Source organism: Amblyomma mixtum, chromosome 2 (assembly GCF_055824585.1).
Source record: "Amblyomma mixtum isolate Tamu chromosome 2, ASM5582458v1, whole genome shotgun sequence".
Taxonomy (NCBI): domain Eukaryota; kingdom Metazoa; phylum Arthropoda; class Arachnida; order Ixodida; family Ixodidae; genus Amblyomma; species Amblyomma mixtum.
Genome location: NC_143013.1, coordinates 104,958,586 through 104,975,556, shown reverse-complemented (window position 1 = coordinate 104,975,556; position 16,971 = coordinate 104,958,586). Strand labels below are relative to the sequence as shown.

The window sequence follows — 16,971 nt, the reverse complement described above, 5'->3', positions numbered from 1 at the left end:
AAGAGGAGGTCCTAGTTGAGTGAGGAGAATTTCCAGATAAGCTGTTTGCTGAGAAGCAAACCGTCGACAGAGAGGAGAAACTGATGAAGTGATTCAATTTCGCCACATTCTTCACAAAGGTCCGGCACACCCCAATCTGCAAAAATAAAGATTTAATTGCAGTATTCCGAATCATGGATCATGGACACCTCGCATTGCGTGATCTGCATAAGCGGACACTCCAAGGTAATGCTAAATGCTGAAAATCCTCTGTAGCAAGGATAAGCTCATGAATGAAGGATTGCTGTTGCAGGAAGCGTTGAAAGCGGGCTATTGTCAAATGTGGTTTTCGGTTTCTGTGGGTTTAATGTCGAAAAGCGACTCAGGCTATGAGGGACGCCGAAGTGAAGGGCATCGGAAATTTCGACCACCTGGACTTCTTTAAAATGCACTGACATCTCACAGTACACGGGTCTCTAGAATTTCGCCTCGATCGAAACGCGACCGGCCCGACCGGGATCGAACCCACGTCTTTCCGGTAAGGAGCCGAGCACCATAATTGTTCGGAAGAAATGGCACCACATCCCTGCAAAGGGCGGACTTAGCTAAAACGTCAGCTGTGACCTTAGCATCTGTGCAGCAATGTCCAGGCATCCAGGGAAAGCGCACTTCCCTAACATGTGGTGGAATAAAAAATCTTAAGGAACGGCTGAAAAGAGAGTTCCTCTAGCCTTCGAGTGCAGTCAGGGCAGAAAGCACGAATAATTAACTAATAACAATGCAAGGAAACTTTTGTAAGGCTTACTGAATTGCTAGAAATCCGGCAGCGAATATAGGCGTATGATAAGGGGCCCAGAGCTGTTCCTTCGATTACTCCTTGTTTAATTACATCTGCTTCGTCGCGCTCTCCTTGGTGCTGCCCCATTTTATCTGATTCGCGACTCATTTTCACGTTCCTCGTTTCTAGTCATAATGCAAGCTTCATCTTCGTTAACTTTCAAAACATATTCATCCTTTCCTCGGTATCTTACCAAGCCCTTGTCTGTTCAAAATGTTTTGGGCTATGTTTGGGAACAATTTTGGATTTTCGACTGCACATGTCCATGAGACACGGCAATTCCTACAGTTTGTTTCCGTGTGGGTGCGCAATTTGCGTCTTTTGTGACAAAACCGCCAGCCTTTAATTAAGCACCGTATTTTAAACACGAGCCCATGCTCGTCCTCATTGTATATTACCTCCTGCCTAGTTGCAGGTAGTTTCCGTCGCAAACTGCGTCCCAGTAAAAACACACTTGTACACATGTCTAACAATATTTACAAACCCCACCGCAATACCTTAATAAGGAGTAGGAACCAATTACTGGAGGCGAGTACTGAAGCCTGCGAAAAAAAAAGCGTTTGTCGTTCTTTGTAAAATGAGGCCGCTAGGCACTCCATGTCGCTGTCCTAACTCTGCGGCGATCAAAGAAGGCAAAGCATAAACTGCGAACTAATGCAATGCTTGAATCGCCTGCCCCTATTTGTCCTACCCTCGTTCTGCCAAATCTCACTATGAAGTAAACCGCGCCGCCTTAATAAAGGTTTCAAAGTTAAGCGGCGACCCTTAATAGAATTTGATTTTTGCTCTGCTGTACTCTAGCAGATAGAAAGAAAATAGCAAGAAATATCTCTTGAGTGTTTTTTTAACCCTTCTGACACTTGACGGAAACTGTGCGCGGTAACTACAATTATTTCCTATTCTATCATTAGAACCACACCAACTGAGTTGCATTCCAATTTTTTTTTCTAATTCGAAGCGCAAGAGAAAGTAAAGGAGGTGTGCAACATGAATGCTTAGTTTTTTTTTCCCAGCTTTAGTGCACGCAACCCAGCACGTGACCCGGAAGTCTTCATCCGTGCAGGTATAAAAGGCAACGTAGGCGTGCAAATTCACATCAACGTTCTGTCGAGACGACACTATGAAGCTTACCATTGCAGCAGTCGCTATTGCTACAGTGCACGCTGCACTGTTCTTTGCCCCTGCCAGAGGAGAGGCACCGCATCGTCTTGCTCGCAATGTGACCGATACATTTGAGGTAGGTTGAGAACAGCATAACGCCCCACTGTTCGCGGCTCTCCGACGGATGAGATTCGAGTCTGTATATCGCGTGACAAGAAGGTGCTGCGGAGAGAGGGAGAGAGGGAAAGCTTTTAATTAGAATATAATTATTCGCAGGGGTCGGGTAGTCTAGGCCCTTAGTTCAGAGTCACACTGGCGGCAGCTGACTTGCGGACTAGAGGGATGATCCAGGCTTCCTAATCCAGGTTGTCGCTGGTCAGGGCCTCCTCCCACTGCTCGTGTGTCGGAGGTGGCACTATTAACTTTCTGTCTGGTTTACCCTGGCATTCCCAAGATGTATGGTAGAGTATGGGGCTTGCACCGCACCAAAGACAGTAACTTGGGTATTCTGCGGGTCTGATCTTGTGTAAAATGTGGACCTGGATATGTGTTTGCCGTGTACAAGCGGCTGACAAGAGAAGTCACCAAGTCTTGTTTTCCGTAGCACAGTGCCTTAGCACCTAAGCCACTGTGGTGGGTTGTGGAAGATAGCGAGGTATGTAACCTATTGGCGGCATGTGCAGCACCGTAGATTTGACGTTCAGCCAAAGGCGAGACAGTTTCCTTTTCGTGTGTCATGTGATTCTTCTATGCAGTGACCTCACACAGCGTTGCTAGAGCAGAGAGTTTGTCGACATATTTGACTGCAGGAGGTTCTTGTGAGGACAGCAAGGCTTTTCTGAGGATATGCATGGGGGCGCCGACTGGGCAGTATTCTGGTTGGTGGAAAAGGCCATTAGAGATAAAAAAAAAGTCAGCAAACAGCAGACATGGTTCCCGCCAAAGGGGTCTGTTGATCATAGCAAAATGAACAATCACATGCGCCCAGTTTATTCTGCATTGTCGTAAGCAGCTTTATAAAAGAATTCCAGGGTAGGAATTGGCCATATAGCGTGTTGAAGAAAACCACACTACTACCAGCGGATTTCTCTTAGCTTCCTGTCCATAGTGGGTGGTGTGAAATAAGCGATATACCCGTTAGCAACGCGTTAAAAAAGATCTCTGCCTGCTCAGAACTAGGCGCAAATGAATTTCGATGATTTAGCAAAATGGTTAGTCCGAGTGCGTCTTTCTCTCAACTCCGTTACAGTTGTTTGCCCACTTCCCTTACGTCGTGCTGGCGTACACTTCGGGGGACGACCCCGAATTCCAGTGCCTGACCAACAAGCGAGTGCAGTTGGACATGGACGCCAAAACAGCCACCTACATTTGGATGTTTAAGGGCCACCAAGGGACCGAGAAGTAGGCTAGGCTGTGTGAAGCATGTCAGCGATCTCATGCGAAAAGGCTCTCCAACTAATTTTTTCTTCTGTTCCTTTTCAGAAAGAACGTAGTTCTACATTTGTCAGCTGGTGACACACCTGACAAGGTTGTCTTCACGGTGAATGACGGTAAAGAGACCGGATCCTTAAATCAGTCATTAATGAAATTTGAATTTCTCGCGTAAAAAGATGACGTGACACTGCGATTGCATTAGGTACTTGCATTTTCGTCGTTATAAGGCGACCAGATATATGGTGTTACAAGTTTAAGCGTTAGTATTTTCTCTTCAGACGTCTTTGCTCCCTCATATTATAAACGAGTCGACTGAACTGTGGATACGCTATATTATGCTGACTGTAACTGCAAACACAGTTAAATGCATGCATGCAGGCATGCTTCTAGGAAGTCAGATAGGAGCATGCTTTAAGTGTTACTGGTGGGTGCACGTTTTGGACTGTAATCAGCAGGAAAAGGCGTCAGTTACCTCAGTTCCTCTCTGTATGTGTATTTCTTGCCTAGGTGTCTCCTAAAACACATTTCTGGACTTGAAATCGACTGCGACGGACCGCTTCCAAAGGGCACTATTCTTGATGCGGTTTCTGCAGTCGGGAACATGCTACGAAGTCCAGATCAAAATACTTGATTGGGCTACTAGTTGAATCAGCTACCATTTTTATTTGTTTATTCACAGTGTCTTACATGACACCGATTGGCATTAAGTAAGGGGGGCAAAGGACGTCATAACTACAATACGATCAAGTAGAAAAGACAAGGCCAAATGCAAGGCAATACAGATAAGTAAAAGTATTGTACAAGGGAAACTTACAGGCAAAACGAACATAGGTAATGCGTACTGTTGTACCTTGAGAACAAGCAAGAACACAACAAATATAGCGAATACATATCTAAGGAGAAAGCAGTGATCATAAATGCCTGAGTCTAAGGGGTTCAAGAAAACAAAACATGGCAGAAGAGGAACAGGCAAAAGCGCATTGTGAGGAAAAAGAACAAAGATTTAAGAAGCCGCGATATCATCTGTGATGTGCTCATCAGAACAAGCCAATAATTTAGCCCATGCGAAGAGCCCTTTGTAAGGAAGTAAGCCTTCGGATTGCAAACAGGGCTCCAGCTTTGTTCCGAGGTCGTCAGAAGTGCTAGCCGTCATTTGCAGTTGAGAGCTCTCCCCGAAGGAAAAATCTCAGTGGAACGAGGTATTGGGCATATCCGGACATCCGCAATAACGTGAAGTTTTTTCCCACCTGAGGTTAAGGCTCCTCTTTTATGGTTCTTTAGCTCTACTTTGAGCTTTGATCATGTTGTTCATGGACTCTTGTCTACCATGGTATCAACGATACGCCATTTCGGCCTTGATGCAATGATTATTCTCGCAAGAATAAATAATGCACTATGCTGTAACCAAATATTTCCTTAATTAAGCTCCAGAATTCCTATTTCTGGCCCCTTTTTCCTGCAGCTGTTTAAAAAATCGAGCAACTGGAAAAGTGAGAAAATTTCCGTTCCAAAAATTTCTAGCTCCGCGGAAGTTCCCTTTAAGTCGAATTTTATTCCTTAAATTTACAGGGAAAGGGAAAATTCCTCGAATGAAACATCACTTACAAGGATATGGTGATTCCGGATGACCATACTTTTCATTGCAAAACTACACGGAAACTAAAGCAGTGATGTGCTGGTATAATTGCAAGGAGATTATGTTTGAGCACTTTTCCCCGAAAAAGATCTAATTGCTTTTTCAGTGATGCTCAAATTCTTCTTCCAGACTCCATACAACCATGGGTGGCCCACTTCGCGTACACAGACTACCAGGACTGTGTGATTGTCGAGATTCCCTACGACGGAGACCGTAAGATGAGCTACGCTCCCAAGTTTATTTGCCTCTAAAGAGTGTTTTACTCCATTGTTCGAAATCACATTTGGACCATGGCAAAGCTGTATTTTACCGCTATTGCCTGCCCGCTAGCGCTTTCGTCAGACGTGGAGATTTTCTGGCCAAGGCCGCCGTGTTTTTCTTTTGAACTCGATCACACATGAAAAAAAGAACACGAATGCATATATGTCTTGCGAATTTTTTTAGTTCTGGATACTCAGGTGGGAGCAGTAAATACAGGGATATGAATAGGTTCAAACGGGCAAGGTGGCAATGCGGCCAGAGTGGCAAAGCTTCATACGTGTGAACGTAAGATGGGTACGGAACACAAACTCAGAGGACAAATAATCACGCCCCGTTAAAGGGCCACTGCCCAGGGTCCGGACATTTTTGAAAAACAAGCCCACTGCATAGATGAGGCATCGAAGATAACCTCTGCAAAATACTAGAGCCATGCGCGCCCCGAAAAGCTGCGAAAATTCAAATCAAAGCCCGCTCGTTCTTTCCTTATACAAAAATGGGCCCAGCCCACTACTCTGAACCCCGTTGACGTCATGGGGGGTTACTTTCGCTAAAGGCACTTCATTGGTGCATCGTTCTGACTGACGGGAGAAGGTTGGGCGTAGCGTTGGCGTCGCGTCGTCTGCACAACGCTTTCCGCAGCGCCTTCTGTTCTGGCTCATGCCTACAAACCCGCATGAAGGAACAAAAAAAAAAAAACTGCGGAGGGAGCGTGCGGCGACAGCCTTGAACCCTAGCCGTAAAAAGTAAAAAATAGTAAAACTGAGGGAGTTGGTTCGCCCCCCCTGCCGTGATCACGTCACGAGACGCTCTGCGTGCGCGCTCCCTTCTGTTTTTTTTCTTCTATGCAAGCCCCCCAAAACAAGGTTTTAATTAGTAGTGCATCAGAGCCTTTCCCTCGCTCGCCCACTTGGCCGCTCCGCACAGACACCGCTTATCCTCCATGCATCTTGCGTACGCCTTGACTCCAATGAACGACATGGGCTTCGGAGCGGAGAAAAGACACAAACACACAGAACACAAACACACATGAAGAAAAGCAAACGGGCGGTTGCCGGGTCCGCACTTCGCCGTGTGTTTCGAACAGAAACGACTTCCGCCCCTCCGCTCGTGAAACGGTGGGGAGGCCTAAAAAAATGATAAGGTGGCTCGTTAACTGGGAATGACAAACATGTATGAAAGGATGCGCTCGCTAACAAGTCTAGGTGGTCGAGCCGATCGCGCCTCTCGATCGTTCAGTCTGCGCGCCCGCAGCGCCCCCCCCCCCCTCCCCTCGAACAGACCCAGCAGCAAAAACCAAGAAAAGAATTCTATTGAAGGCGGAGCCATGACGTAGCCCCGTGACGCACTCCACAGACACCACGCCTCCGGCTTACGTCGGAGAACGAAGGGGTGATTTTGCCTTGCCGAGCCTACTCGACGAGGAGCGGGAGAGAATTTCGAGGAGGGAATGGAAGGAGAGGAGGCTCGCTCAAAGAGAGGTAGAGAGTGTCTGCTGCCCGGGGGTGGGCAGTGGCCCTTTAAAGGGCCACTGCCCAGGGTCCGGACATTTTTGAAAAACAAGCCCACTGCATAGATGAGGCATCGAAGATAACCTCTGCAAAATACTAGAGCCATGCGCACCCCGAAAAGCTGCGAAAATTCAAATCAAAGCCCGCTCGTTCTTTCTTTCCTTCAAAAACGGGCCCGGCCCACTACTCTGAACCCCGTTGACGTCAAGGGGGGTTACTTTCGCTGAAGGCACTCCATTGGTGCATCGTTCTGACTGACGGGAGAAGATTGGGCGTAGCCTTGGCGTCGCGTCGTCTGCACAACGCTTTCCGCAGCGCCTTCTGTTCTGGCTCATGCCTACAAACCCGCATGAAGGAACAAAAAAAAAAACTGCGGAGGGAGCGTGCGGCGACAGCCTTGAACCCTTGCCATAAAAAGTAAAAAATAGTAAAACTGAGGGAGTTGGTTCGCCCCCTCCCCCCTCCCCCCTCCCCCCGCCGTGATCACCTCACGAGACGCTCTGCGTACGCGCTCCCTTCTCAGATTTTTTTCTTCTATGCAAGCCCCCTAAAACAAGGTTTTAATTACTAGCGCAGCAGAGCCTTTCCCTCGCTCGCCCACTTGATCGCTCCGCACACACACCGCTTATCTTTCGTGCATCTTGCGTACGCCTCGACTCCAATGAATGACATATGCTTTGGAGCGGAGAAAAGACACAAACACACAGAACACAAACACGCATGGAGAAAAGCAAACGGGCGGTTGCCGGGTCCGCGCTTCGCCGTGTGTTTCGAACACAACCGACTTCCGCCCCTCCGCTCGTGAAACGGTGGGGAGGCCTAAAAGAAAATGAAAAGGTGGCTCGTTAACTGGGAATGGCAAACAGATGTATGAAAGGATGCGCTCGCTAACAAGTCTAGGTGGTCGAGCCGATCGCGCCTCTCGATCGTTCAGTGTGCGGAGAAAATGCAAAAACCAAGAAAAGAATTCTATTGAAGGCGGGGCCATGACGTCGCCCTGTGACGCACTCCACAGACACCACGCCTCCGGCTTACACCGGAGAAGGAAGGGGTGATTTTGCCTTGCCGAGCCTACTCGACGAGGAGCGGGAAAGAAAAATTTCGAGGAGGGAATGGAAGGAGAGGAGGCTCGCTCAAAGTGAGGTAGAGAGTGTTTGGGATCATGGGGTGGGCAGGGGCCCTTTAAGCTTGGTAATTTCAATTGTGTGGATTTGCACGGAGAAGCAATGTGCCAAAAGAACAGCATCAAAGCCAACATCGTGTGCAAGACCCGAACATATACTACCTAAGCGACGCTTCTGTAGGAGACTCGCGGGAAGGTCATTTTAATGGTTAAGATTCGAAGCGCCTCACAGGCAAATATCGGTTCAACAATGTTGTCGCGTGGAAGGAATGTTTCCTTTGGGCAATCGCAGTCACGATAGAAATTTGTAATTGTTTTCGTGGTTATGATGGACGTTGCAACCTACGCACACTACAGACTGCAATGGTCCAAGGCCGATACCTAGCAGTGGCATAGATTTTGCTTTTAGTTGGCATCTTCTACTATCCTTACTAGACTTTTTAAGGTCAAAGACATTATTAGCATCTCTCGGGAAACATTAGTTTCTGCTCTTGTCTATGATAGCGTCATTTATTTATTTATTTATTTATCATCATACCCACAGCGCCATTGGCTGGCATTACAGTGGGGGGGTAGAAGAAAAAGTACACAAATGCCACCGCGTGCAGGTGGTTACAAAAAAAAAGATAACAATGAGATAGAAAGAACACGGAATTATTATACACAAAAAAATGTCACAGCATGGAAGAAAATGAATCATTTGATAATATGGACACTACTTCCTCAGGCAGCTTGTTCCATTCCGAAACCGTTTTGGGGAAAAAAGACATTTTAAAAAGGTCAGTCCGGCACCTGTATTCTTTAACTTTAAGTGAATGATCTCTACGTAAAGACACGTAATCAGGGTTGGCTATATATTTGGTTCTGTCTATTCCAGTTCTAGAATGAAATATATTATGAAATAATTTTAAACGCAGTACTTTCCTACGTTTTTGAAGTGAGTCCCAACCCAAAGATTTTTTCGCGCTCGTTACACTAAAATATCACCCATAGTTATTGAAAACAAAACGAACGGCCAAATTCTGAACTCTTTCTAGCTTTTGAACGTCAAGCAAGGTTTTCGGATCCCAGACTGTGCAAGCATACTCAAGTATGCTTCTAACGTTTGAATTATACAGCAGTTCTTTAGTCTTTAAAGGGAAAAGTTTAGCGTTACGTCGCAGGAAACCTAAAACACGACAGGCTTTGGCAGTAACGAAATGCACGTGACGATGCCAAGACATTGAACTCGTTAAATATACACCAAGATATTTAAATTCCAACACTGAAAGCAGTCTGCTATTATTTATGTTATAAGTGAAAATATGGGGAACCTTCTTTTTAGTGAAACACATATGTACAGATTTTTGTAAGTTAATATGCATTCTCCAGTTCTCACACCACTGGGCCACTTTACACAAATCCTGTTGTAATGCATCGCAGTCACTTTGATCGTTAATAATTCTATACAATACACAATCGTCCGCAAAAAGACGCATGTATGAAGAAATACCTGAAAAGATGTCATTCATGTAAATTATGAACAGCAATGGGCCCAAGACGGATCCCTGAGGCACCCCTGATGTTACAGCCACCTCATGCGATTGTTTCCCGTTGACAACAACACATTGACGCCTAACGCTCAAATATTCCTTTATCCACCTAATAACGTTCTCATTTATGTTGTACCAGTATAATTTTTGTATTAATAAGGAATGTGATACAACGTCAAAGGCCTTGTTAAAATCTAGAAAAATACAGTCAACAGAATATCCCTTATCTAAAGCACTTGACAGGTCGTGTACAAATTCGGTAAGCTGGGTGACACACGAGTAACCACTGCGAAAGCCATGCTGATTAGTATTTAATAATGAATGTATACTAAGATGATTCATAATACTAGTATAAAACACATGCTCTAAAACTTTGCATAATACACTGGTCAAGGACACTGGTCGATAATTTGAAACAACATTCCTAGGTCCCGATTTATGTATAGGTACAACATTAGCAAGCCTCCATTCATCAGGCAAGGAGCCTTCCTGTAATGACTTTGTGAAAAGAATTTCAAGGTACCTTGACAACGCAAAAGCGCAAGAAGAGAGCAGGATCGTGGGTAAGCCGTCCGGACCGGTGGCACTGTTATCTTTTAAGCGTTCTAAGAGCGACACAATTCCTCGCTGATCAAATTCAATGTTCTCCATGGGTTCCGTACAGTTCAAGGCAAGGCGAAAATCGGCAGGGCTATTGCTGTCCTCAGCAGAAAAAACTGAGCTGAAAAACGTGTTAAAGCACTTGGCTTTCTCCAGATTATCATGAACGATACTTCCGTTGTGATCGAGTGGCGGGATAGACAATTCATCCTTTCTGTTTTTTTTTATGTACTGCCAAAATTCTTTAGGGCGATCCTGGATACGCATGTCGAAAGACTGAAAGTAGGTAAATTTAGCCTCTTTGACCGAAGCATTCATATCCTTTGTAATCTTTTTTAACTGATCCATGTTATCTTCCGACGGATTTCTTTTGAAGCGCGCATATAGTTGTTGCCTCATTTCAACGACTCTGCGCAGCGCTTTTGTGAACCATGGCTTGCTTTTGCTGCGACGTTTCGTCATCACCCATGACGGCACATGCTGCTCACGCAAATCAAAAAGTTTGGCTGTCAGTGTGCGCCACAGCTCATCAACGCTGAGTGAATCAGACAATGTTTCGTACACATCGACATAGGATTCAAGTGCCCAGGCTATCTCGGGGAAATTTGCCTTTCGGTAACTGTAAATGCGCCGATTGCCACAGTCTTCAAGTTTAACATACTGAAAGTTCATTTCCGCTAAAACACAACTGTGATCACTGATACCGGGCACTACAAGGGTAGAACAAGCTGCCGATGGTTGGTTAGTGAATAATAAATCCAAAACATTGTTGCCACGGGTTGGCTGCAGCACTAATTGGGATAAGCTGAATGAATTGCACAGATTTAACAATTCTTTGCCTACTGCGGAGTTGGCTCTAAACGGAAGACATCCTGAGCTCCAGTCTAATTCAGGAATGTTAAAGTCACCTCCAACAACTAAACAGTCAGTTTTAACAGTTTCAATCATATCAGTTAGGTCGCTGATGGGTTCAAGCTGATTTCCAGGTGGCCTGTAAAACGAGCAAACTGATAGTAATTTACCATTTAAAAGTCTAATTTGAGCCCATACTGCCTCACATGTCCCAACATCAATTTCCATCTTACGAGAACTAACTAAGACGTCAACCAGTATAAATACGCCTCCTCCGCGCCTGTCTCGATCTTTTCGATAGCTGATATAGTTACTCGGAAAAACTTCGCTATCGCTAACATCCCCATCCAGCCATGATTCACATCCGATCACAACGGAAGGTCTCGCCATGTCAATTAGACCATGTAGCTTGTCCACTTTATTCTTAATACTTCTGCAGTTTAGTACTAGAATCGACAAAACAGAGTGATCCGGCTTAACTTGTCAAGAGGCTCGAACTACCTGCCCCTGAGATTCGTCGTAAATGTACTTGACATTATTCAAGTAAAGGACATCGTATTTCAGATGTGCTTTGCCATTGGGTCCCTTGCGAGGTTTGGCGTAGTCCCATAGCATTTTCCTCTTGTTTCGTACTGGTTCAGAGAAGTCCTCTGAAATGCTAGTAGAACTTCCTTTCAATTTCTTCGCATTTGACAGAACAGCCTCTTTCTCTTTGAATGAACTAAAATTAACAATTATTGGGCGAGTCAAAGTCAATGCTACGCAGGTCAAAGTAACTGCAGTTAACCAGCTTTTGACAATAGCGGCAGTGCCGATTAAATCCCTATGTTAAGCTGGTCTAATTCGGAGAGTCTAGCGGCACTTGCGTGAATAACAAGTTTTGCCATTCTTTTTCTCACGAGTGCATTTCGTTCTCCAGCTGCGCATGATTTGTATCTGGCGTTATTGCACATAAATGCATAGATGCAGGCACACGTGGACGGAAGTGTGTTTGAACGTGGGCATATTCTTATGCCTCACTCTTTTTTTTTTATGCAGAGTGCCAGCTTTGGGTTTCAAAGCGTGTTAAGGACAATGTCCCTCAGCATTGCCTGGACCAGCTCAAAGACATTTGCGACGTCAGCGTGGAAGAATATTCCAAAGAGTCTTGCAAAAACGACACGGATGTCCTGTGAAGGAAAAGAAGCGAAAATTGCTTCCTGTTGCTTACGAGCAACTTTCTTTTTTTCAATTATTCAATAAAACACAAGCTTACAAGCTCACGTCAGATTTACTTTCATTTCGCTTGGTGTGCGTCAGATTTGTGGGAAACGACGATCATTATAAAAATTAGTGAGGTCAGTTCAATTGATGCAGAAGAAATACAATGAAATGCGTGGCCGGAATCCAACCCATTGTTGCCGTGTGCGAGGCGTATACAGTAGCACTCCCTAATGGTGGTTTTTGTCCTTTTTTTGAATTCCCTTACGGGACCACAAGAATATAGTATATAAGAAAAAAAAGTATGCGGCAATGTACATTCGTTACACAATTTTTTTCAGACCTGCCAAATTGTCGTAGAGGCTCAACTCTATGTTCTCTCGTGAAAATCACTTTCCTAGCCGGGTCTCAGGCAATGACTTCTTTCACTTTATTTCCCCAGAGCTTTTGTGGACCGTTCTTTCTGTCGGAGGAACGCCCTTTAGCGATTTTTATGAAATCGACGGCAAGGTGAAGCGGATCCTTGGATGGAACCATTGAACCAACAAATCGTGCGTGTATTTTTGTGATTCACCGTGCGGAAATGTCTTTGTCGTCAACGTCATTTATTTTAAATTCGCTCCAGGGCGCGCGTAGACCACCTTCCGCTCGCTTTCACGCCAGCCGTTTTTAGATGCCAGGGAGGGATTTATTCGTTCCTTTTTTGGTCCTCTAAAACCCTCGAGAAATGAAAGACTAGTTCGCACAAGGTTGCCAACATCGACAAATAGGCGCGAGTTTATCATGGAATTTTTAAAAAGCTGCAATTTTACATGGACTGGCCCCAAAAGGAGCCTTTCGTGACACGGTCATACTAGATAAAATGAGGCAACTAGTCTAGGTCGGGAAAATTGCCAGTGCCAGAAGGTGATTCTTATAACAGGCACAGAGTCTTGGTTGTGGTCATAACCGTGGCATATTTCGTCACTAACCTGATGATTGCGTAGGGCAGACCAGTGCCAGTTTACAACAGTGCGTTTGTTGAATATGAGGAGGCGCAGCGAGCAGAGTTAACGACCCGGAAAAGGTAGGCGATAAAAAAAAAACTACACAGAACGTCTGCTACATGCGTATCAGTGAGAAAGCACGGATTTTTTCTACTTATAAAGCTAACATGAACGGACAGTGCCGCAGGACGGAGCAGATGAATGTTGATGTACACGACGCTCTGCAATGCACAGCACGAGAGTGTGGTGCAATTTTACACGAGGCCTGGCTCCTGCGGCGATAATCTAGTGGCTTAAAATTCTCTGAAGAGCTTCAATTTTCCAGCCTGGGTAGTCAATTTTAAACCTGACAATGCCTGCCAAAAAGATCTGGCAGGTTGCTGGTGTCAAAATTTTGTGAATATCCCTGCAGTTTTTGTAGTGCTTTGTCGAAGTGTGACAAGTTAAAAAAAAGCGGGTGTAATCTTGTGCTCTGAAGCAGCGGCCTTTGAAGCTGATCTGTTCGCGCCGCCGTGGGTTCGACTCCCTGTCGTGGGTATTCATGTGATTTCTTTTTTCGTTTTTTTATGCTCCCGAGGTGCACAAATATTCACTAGACAATTCTTCTGGGCTCTGAACCTCCGGATTAGTGCTTTCGCAGTAACAAACCACAAGAAGCCATGCTGTGAGACCTCAGTAGGGGAGCGATGTTAACAAATCAACATTGAAGGTTTTCTGAACCTCTGTTCAAAGGCGGCGTGGACATGGGTGTCAGGGGAGCGCAGACGGGGCAGTGACCCCGCCCTTACCCAAGCAGACATGAGGGGGTGCAGAGGGTGTCGTATTAGAGCGAAAAGCTCTACCCCTCCCGTGCTGAGCCTGAAGGTCAACTGGGTCTAAGATTTGAACTCTAACAGTAGGCGCGCCGCGTGTACAAAATCGCGCGTGGCAGGCACCTCGATCTTCCTGTTCACCTTCGTTACCACAGGTGTGCGCTTGGCAGTCATGTCCATTGCTGCGCTGGCTTCTGCTCGGCCGCTACCTCTCGCCAGTTGTGGCACGTGATGTGTCACGTGATTCGCTCTTGTGCTTGGCAGTCACGTCCGCCGCTGCGCCGACGGCTGTTCTGGACCCTCGCTCTTGCACTTGTGGAACGTGATGCATCACGTGATTTGCTTTCGTTGAAACAATTTGCTCTCGCTGAAGACTTGAAACAATAGTGATGAAGCAATGCTAGAGCGTATTGAACCATGCATAACAAAAATTTTGCTCTTTGTATCCTGGCTCAGCTGAGTTGAGCCAAAGCCACTTTTAAGCACTACCCCTGGCGGAATATTTCGCTCAGTGCAAACTTTTGCTACAGAGATACCGGAGCAGTTGAACTGAACATGTTCTCATCTTAATTCTCCGCATAACTAACAGCATTTTTACGTGCATTTTTCCTAACGAACAGGAAGCACGTCTTACGCTCTGTAGCAAAGGTAGCGTTAGTGACTTCGCGGAGCGCTCAGCTGAATTTCGCAGGGAAGCACGGTAGGGTTGAACATGAAGTCACCTTTTAAAGACAAAGTAATCCCCAATAGTGAATCCTACTCTAGTCGTGGCACGCAAAGCGCACGAGACCACAAATCGCCCCAGACGCTGCAGGCGCCCCCGCAACCCGCAAACCAAGAAATATTGCACGTCGGATCAGTGTCTCTCGCTTGTTCCTTTTCCCTTCACGCCTAAGCTCACACAACCCCTCTTCATGTCCACATGTTGCCGCTTCCTCCTCCATCATAAAATCTTTCATGCATTAAAAGCTGCACAGTGAACTCGCTGCACACCCGACATCTGTTGCCATAAACGTATAATTCTGCAAAACCATGAGCAACTAAAATTCACCTCAAAACCTTCACACGGGAAGTTCAACTCCACATACCGCAGCAAACTAAAATACGAACAATAGCTTTATGTCCATTTAGCATCAATTCCCTTACCACTTCCAACACCTCGCTACCAATTATGAACTGCTGTTCCCTTGCGAGACTGTCGAACATTACTGGGGTTTTCTGCATGTTAATTTTAAGACCTACCTTTCTGCTCCGTTTGTCAAACTCATTGATCATGCTTTGCACCTCATCTACTGAGTGACTTAACAAGGCTATATCATCAGAAAATCGCAAATTACTTAGGTATTCTTCATTATATCTTATCCCCAACTGTTCCCAGTCCAGGCCTCGGAACGCCTGCTGTAAACATGAGGTGAGCAGCATTGGCGTTATCGTGTCTCCCTGCCTGACACCCTTTCATATCTGAATTTTATGGCTGACTTTATGATAGGCAATGGTAGCTGTGCAGTCGTTATCTTTCAGTATTTTCATATAACGCTCTTCTACTCCCTGACTGTACACTGCCTACATAAGAGCTGAGGTTTCCACTGATTCAAATGCTTTCTCGTAATCAATGAAGGCTATATATAGGGGTCGGTTATATTCTGCGCAATTCTCTATCACTTGACTGATTGTGTGAATATGGTCTATCGTCGAGTATCTTTTACTAAAGCCTGCCTGATCATTTGGTTGATTGAGGACTAAAGTTGTGCTGACTCTATTTGCCTTTACCTTACTAGATACCTTGTAGGAAACGGGCAGTAAGCTGATGAGTCTGTAATTTTTCAATTTTTTGACTGCTCGTTTCTTGAGAATTAAGATAATACTAGCGTTCTTCAAAGCTTATAGCATGCTCGAGGACATAAGGCATTGCATATACAGGGTGGCTAATTTTTCTAGCACAATCTCCCCTCCGTTCTTCAAGTAATCTGCTGTCATCTGATCCTCGCTAGCTGCTTTCCCCCTTTGCATTGTTCTTAAGGCTTTCTTTACTACCTCTTTCGTTACTGGCGGGATATCTCACTGCTAGACACCTTTTAGGCAACAGACAGTAAGCTGATCAGTTTGTAACTTCTGAATTTCTTGACGTCTCTTTCTTGCGAATTAAGATAATGCTTGCGTTCTTCCAAGCTTCTGGCACGCTCGAGGTCACACGGCATTGCATATACAGGGTGGCTAATTTGTCTTGCACACTCTCCCATCCGTCCTCCAAGCGATCTGCTGTTACCTGATCCTCACCAGCTGTTTTCCTCCTTTGCATTGCTCCTAATGCTTTCTCTACTGGCAGGGTATCCCATTGCTATCCTCATAGCAGAGCTCGGAGACGCGCCTGGCACTCACGTGGCGACGCTCATCAAGCTAGACCTGTCTAGTTGGCTACTCACAGTGTAAGGGAGGTTTGCTGCGGGATCGTACACGGGCCGCTCGAAAGCGTTCTGCATAGAACCTTTGAAGGTGACACTTTACAGTTGCGAATTCTTCTGTGTGCCGCCCTGGAGCCTGGCATTCATGCTCGTTCAAATTATAAAGGCTCTGAAGCACCCGTTTCTCATCACTATGCTTAAAGTAAGACGTCAAGGAGCCGATCTCAATAGCTATGCCGCGAACTTCTTGCTTAAACATCTCCCAACCTCCAAATAATGGGACATGGCTATGGATTACACAGCCTGTGGAAGGCTCTCATGTTTGACCGACATTGTGAATTTGTTGTTTCTACCATTTCTGTAGAATGATTGTACACCTAAAAGCATTGTATGCCCAGAACAAGTTTTAATTGCAGTGGCCCCCACTCTTAGTGCTGTGCTGTTCACGCCTTTTTTCTAGTTGTTTGTTGTGTCGTGTTGTTATGTATTAGCTATGTGTTCCGAGTTGGCTGTTTTCTCGTGCTTATGACGTATTAACTACGTGTTCAGAATTGAATCTTTTCTCGTGTTTAATGACTTATGTGTGTTGATGTGCCACTGCTTTCTTATTGCTTGTAGGTAGCTCATGTACATAAAACATCACATCATTGTAAGAAATGTCATCTTGAAATAAAAAAAAACGACGATAGCCTAGTGCTCCCGCGCAA

General features: G+C 45.4%; 1 protein-coding gene across 1 annotated transcript; it reads left to right on the top strand.

Moving 5' to 3' along the window:
- The first annotated feature begins 1,937 nt into the window (after positions 1 to 1,937).
- Positions 1,938 to 12,039, top strand: LOC149360382 (uncharacterized). Its single transcript, XM_089569265.1, has 5 exons — positions 1,938 to 2,054; positions 3,168 to 3,319; positions 3,401 to 3,468; positions 5,118 to 5,201; positions 11,903 to 12,039. Exons 1-5 carry the CDS (start codon positions 1,938 to 1,940, stop codon positions 12,037 to 12,039), a joined length of 558 nt encoding a protein of 185 aa, XP_089425391.1.
- Positions 12,040 to 16,971: the final 4,932 nt, after the last annotated feature.

Coding starts and splice junctions, on each gene's coding strand:
- LOC149360382 (XM_089569265.1), top strand. CDS start 1,938: ATGAAGCTTACCATTGCAGCAGTCGCTATTGCTACAGTGCACGCTGCA. Junction 3,469..5,117: donor TGTCTTCACGGTGAATGACG/GTAAAGAGACCG, acceptor TTCTTCTTCCAG/ACTCCATACAACCATGGGTG. Junction 5,202..11,902: donor GATTCCCTACGACGGAGACC/GTAAGATGAGCT, acceptor TTTTTTATGCAG/AGTGCCAGCTTTGGGTTTCA.